Source organism: Halyomorpha halys, unplaced genomic scaffold (genome assembly GCF_000696795.3).
Source record: "Halyomorpha halys isolate HHAL.00 unplaced genomic scaffold, Hhal_1.1 Scaffold567.1, whole genome shotgun sequence".
Classification (NCBI taxonomy): Eukaryota; Metazoa; Arthropoda; class Insecta; order Hemiptera; family Pentatomidae; genus Halyomorpha; species Halyomorpha halys.
The window spans coordinates 422898-428390 of NW_027109033.1; the positions used below are offsets into that span (position 1 = coordinate 422898).

General features: G+C 30.5%; 1 protein-coding gene across 5 annotated transcripts in view; it reads left to right on the forward strand.

Moving 5' to 3' along the window:
* The window catches only part of LOC106684291 (uncharacterized protein PF3D7_1120000), a 34663-nt gene extending 29583 nt beyond the window's left edge, over positions 1-5080 (forward strand). For all 5 annotated transcript variants that reach the window (XM_014426275.2, XM_067047249.1, XM_014426277.2 and 2 more), the window contains one exon: positions 4549-5080. In XM_014426275.2, coding sequence (XP_014281761.1) covers positions 4549-5014 — 466 coding nt within the window. In that variant the 3' untranslated portion in view covers positions 5015-5080. The remainder of the gene's footprint in view (positions 1-4548) is intronic.
* The last annotated feature ends 413 nt before the right edge of the window (positions 5081-5493 follow it).

Here is a 5493-nt window from a genome sequence, read left to right on the forward strand (position 1 = left end):
AATGGAAGAGGAAGCAAGGTTAGAAACGAGTGGGTTTGGGTGGTTAGGGAGTTTATTATGGAAGGAATAATATCGGGTTCAACTATATTTTAAATATAATATTATATAGTTTTTTTTACCCACTCGCAACGTTTCCTCTTAAAAACACTTAGTCATTCTTGTAACATCTTTTTTAATTTTGATTTTTGCCGTTATCGGCGCGGTTGACAGAAATAAGAGTAATGTAAATGAAACTCTGCACCGCTAAAAGTCATGAAATGTTAGGGATGCAGTACTAGCTAAGGATTCTTGAACAAGATAGTGATTTGTTCATGATTACGCTCAACCACAAGATTTTCCCCAATTAATGGTGCCCACTTTATGAGGCTTGGTGGACCTTAGAGAGCTCCCTGAACCCACAGGGTTGTCTCATGACTACAGTTACAAGATAAATGATAATCTGCTATTATCGATTATCGAATCCGGGTCCTTGGAGTTATAGTACAAGAACCGGGAAGAAAAAAAGGCAGTTATTTCACCCCAATTTTTGATTACTTTAATGAAAACTATGTATAATTACTAGTCAAAATTTATGAGTCTGCCAAGTAGTATTTGAGCTCTATATCTTCAAAATGACAAACAATAAAAGAAAACCAAAGAGGACATTATTTAAAGCAGAGTAAATTTTCTGAAATATTAGCCCTAATAATTTACGTTCAATGGTTCTCGAGATATAACTTTTTAAAAAGCAATATTTCATAAACTTGTACTGAAAGATTAGTAGTTGGAGAATTTATTTTGAGAAATCTATATATTAAAAACCATTCGACGTACAGATGTTTATTAACACTCAACTTAAAGCTAGTTTAATGTACAATAATGTAATTTATGACCTTTATTTTCGTACGAATAGTAATTTTCATGATATTTGCTAAAATAAATTGATTTATAGCTGTTCAGACAATAAATTTTTATTTCAGAAACCATAAGACGAACAGATATTAGTCAGCACCTAAATTAAAGCTAGTTAAATTTAACATAAAATTGTTTATCTTGGTATGAGTAATAAATCTTATGATATTTGACAAAATAAATTCACAAAATGCTAGTTGTTCAGATAAAATGGTTGATTTTTGAAAAAATATATGTCTAATAAAGGAAATTTAAGTTACTATAAAGCAGTTCACGACACATTTCTACGTAAGGGGTAGTAGTTTCTAAGATTTTCCTACATGAATATAAAGTTGGCACATGAAAATTTGTCCGAACAACTATAAATCAGTTTATTTTAGCAAATATCATGAAAACTACTCCTGCTAAGATAGACTTCTTAAACTACTTTATGATAGCTTTAATTTGAGTGCTAATAGACATCTGAACGTCGAATGGTTTTTGATATATAGATTTCTCAAAATATTCTCTAACTACTGATCTTTCAATACAATCTATAGAACATTTTTATGAAATGTTGCTTTTTAAAAAGCTATATCTCGAGAATTATTAAGTGTAAATAACTCTATTAGGGCTCATATTTTATAAAATTTACTCCTCTTTAAATGACGTTCTCTTAGGTTTTCTTGTATTGTTACTACTTTTGACGATATAGAGCTCCGAATGAAAAATTAATTTTTTTTATCTTTTGAAACAGTCTCCATTTTTTAATCCCTCTACCTATACTTGGCAGACTCATCAATTTTGACTAGTAATTATACATAGTTTTTATTAAAGTAATCAAATATTGGGCCGAGATAACAACCTTTTTTTTCTGCTCTAGGCTCTTGTACTATTAGTTGTCACTCTAACCCACAGGGCGACTCCGCTCCCTAAATAAGAGTATGTTTAAGAAATTATATTTCTATATTCTTGACTAAAGCAAGTGTAAATAGAAAATATACATTATTTTAAAAAATATAGTTTCATATAAGGAATATCAGGAATAAGTGGGGTATTATTTAAGGATACTATAGGTCAAGAGGTCATGGGTTTACGACGAAGGGTAAATGTGATTTGGTGGGATTTATTGGAATTTATTTTAATCCTCCAATTTTGCAATCAATTTAAAAACAATTTTTGAAGCAGTTACGTTATTTTAATATTTAATTTATTTTAAAGATGTGACATGGGCAATTAGCCTGCAGATAAAATTTTAAAGAAAATGATATCAATGTTTAAGGTAAAGCCGAGCAAGATATTAGTATGTTGTTGAGGAAATAATGTAATTAATATAAAAACAAAAATTTTTATGAGTTGTCACCTTGAAAATGGCCTGAGGGCCGAAACGTTGGAGAGCTTTTGAGAATAAAAGTTGAGATTAATTTGTATCAAAGTTGTGTATGTTAATAATGAAACAAACCAGTCAAAAACAATTAATATAATAAATCATTAATCTATTATAAATTAAATAATAGAGAAAATGATTGTAGGATTTAGATGTTTTACTGTTATTGGATATTTTACTTCACTATTTTGCACACTGTGGATTTTAATGAACGTTTTTCGGTTTTTTGAGGAAATAATGTAATTAATATAAAAACAAAATTTTTTATAGGTTGTCTCCTTGAAAATGGCCTGAGGGCCGAAACGTTGGAGAGCTTTTGAAAATAAAAGTTGAGAGTAATTTGAATCAAAAGTTGTGTATGCTAATAATTAATTTATAATATTAACACATGGAAAGCTTATCTAACCTTGTTTGAATTAAGTTATATTTCAAATATTATAGTCTAATAATAATTAAAATATATAAAAATACTTACCTAGTCTGACTAAAAACTGTATTAAATAATTTTATATTCCTATTATTATGATTAAAATTCAATTTTTCAACATCTTAAAACTACCAAAATTTTAAATAAAAAAATATATGCAAGGCCACTATGCAGAAAGGAGAATTTAAAAATATTCTATTGTCAGTGAATAATGATCCTTCCATTGTATCCCAATTCCTCAAATCCCACATCACCACCCTTGAAGAATGGTGCCAAAACTGGAGGTTTAAAATAGACTCCAATAAATCCCACCAAATCACATTTACGTCACGTCTTGCCCCACAGTATCTTTTAATAATACCCCACTTATTCCTGTTGTTAAGATCCGTTACTTAGGACTAAATCTGGACAAACGACTGACATGGACTCCTAATACAAGACTGAAAAGACAGGAAACTGCTTGTCGATTCCGACGATTACATTTACTAGACAAAGGGTCCAAATTTCCAATCCATTACGAAAGACTGATCTACATGACTATTATAAGGCCTATCTGGACATAGGAATTGAGCTATGGGGCTCCACTAAACCATCTAATTCCTCTCGAATCCAATCCTTACAGTTCAAAATCCTTAATGCTCCTTACTTTGTCACAAATCAAGTCATCCATTAGGACCTCAATGTCCCTTATGTTGCCGATTTGGCCAGAACCAGATACCAATCCTTCCATGATAAACTTCCCAACCACCCAAACCAACTCGTTTCTAACCTGGCTTCTCCTTCACTACCTAATAATCCTCCTAGGCGTCTGAAAAGAAGATGGCCTCGAGATCTTTTCCTGTAGAAGTGTTTTTGGAGTTCTATCAATGGGTAGATTCTCCTCATGTTTGCATAATGTCATAATATCACTTACAGCAAATTTACTTGATGTTTATATATGCATACAGTTGTAAATAACAATAAATAAATTATTTAAAAAAAATATTCTTCTGCAGACGACACGAAGCAACCAGACCACGAATTGAACACACTTGACTAACCCAAGAATACTTACTGTCAGGAACATTTCGACCAACGTGTAGACAGTGTGACGTACCACTAACTGTTAAACACATACTGGCAGACAGCGGGCATTTGATGGAGAGCGAATTAACGTATCATTTGGCAACATTACTAAACGATAATAGCTCTCACATATAGGAAATATTTTATTACCTTAATAAAACAAATATTTACGAATAAATATAAATAATTTAATTTTTTTTTACATCTTTATCACATCAATTAATGTCACTTGCCGGTATCGCGTAAAAATGAACATATATATCTTTTCCTTTTATTCCTCAGCTGTATTTTATTAATTTCTATTTCTTAATCTTGACTATTGCACAGTTTATATAGATATGATGATATTAGGAATGTTCCCGAGAGGTCGGTAAATATGCAGAAGCCAATATCATCTTCGCTGTGGATTGACTTATATTATATATATAAAATATATTCTTCAAAGAAAAATTACTTTCTAATTTCCAGTAAAATTTTAAAGCATGTTCTTCCAATTAGGTTTTCAAGTAAAAAATTAATATAAACTCTATATATCTTTATAAAGTCGAATAGTTAAATTAATATTTATTAATTTAAAATTATCTTGAAAAGAAGTGAGAAAAATAATAAACATATACATCAGATAATGTAAGAAAAACTAATATAAATTACTAAGTTTGGAAAAATGGACGTACGAGAAATACAAAATCTTTATATTTTAAAATGAACAAAAATAACAATACAAAATATTTTTTTTTTTTTAGTTTTATTTAGTGATGAGATTTATATAACACTCAATTTATAATTTTTTTTATTTTAGAGAGCAAGCAAAATCAGTAGAAGCAAATATCAAATCATTCACAGACGTGATTGAAAAACCTAAAACTGCAAAATTGAGGAATCCAGCTACAACCGACGATTGGAAGACAGTAGCTGATATAAGAAAGGAAGAAGCAAAGAAGTGGAAGAATGTGGTGGGAAGCGAAAACGAGAGTGATAAGGAGGATTCGAAACCAAAGGGTAAATCTAAGTCGAGAGAACGTCGTCAACCGGAGCTCAAGAATCCAAGAGTTAGCCAACAGAAGAGCAATGATCCTAAATATTTAATGAACGTAGCAGATCTGAAGAAGAGTTTGAAAAACTTCCGGAAGGTTGACCTCAAGATGGATCTGGAACGAGAGAGTTATCTTGTGAACGAGATGAAAAAAAGGCATGATAGCAGGACCAAAAACGAGGATTCCAAGTATATTTCTTCAGCTGCAAAACGTAAAATACGATCCACCTAAAACATTTACAACAATCTTTTTTGGTATTGCTATAAATCCTCAATAAACATAGTTTATTTAACTTTACTCGCTATAAGAAATATTTTCAAGGTAAGATAATAAATGATACCTGGAATATTAGGGGCGGTTCAGGAATGTTGTACAATCTTTGGAAAGATTATAGTGACTCATTGAAAGATAATGGAATTTTCTAAAATGCAGAACTAAAATGATCGAAATTTGACTAATATTTGCAAAAATTTGGATCCATACGTATTTTATGTACATTCTGTGCAGATTTCCACGGAAACCCTTTATCTTAGCTAATAGTACAAGAGCCGGGAAGAAAAAAAGGCAGTTATCTCACCCCAATTTTCGATTACTTTAAAGAAAACTATGTATAATTAATAGGCAAAATTGATGAGTCTTCCAAGTATAGGAAGGGGGAATAAAAAATGGCGGCTGTTTCAAAACCTTAAAAAAATATTAATTTTTCATTA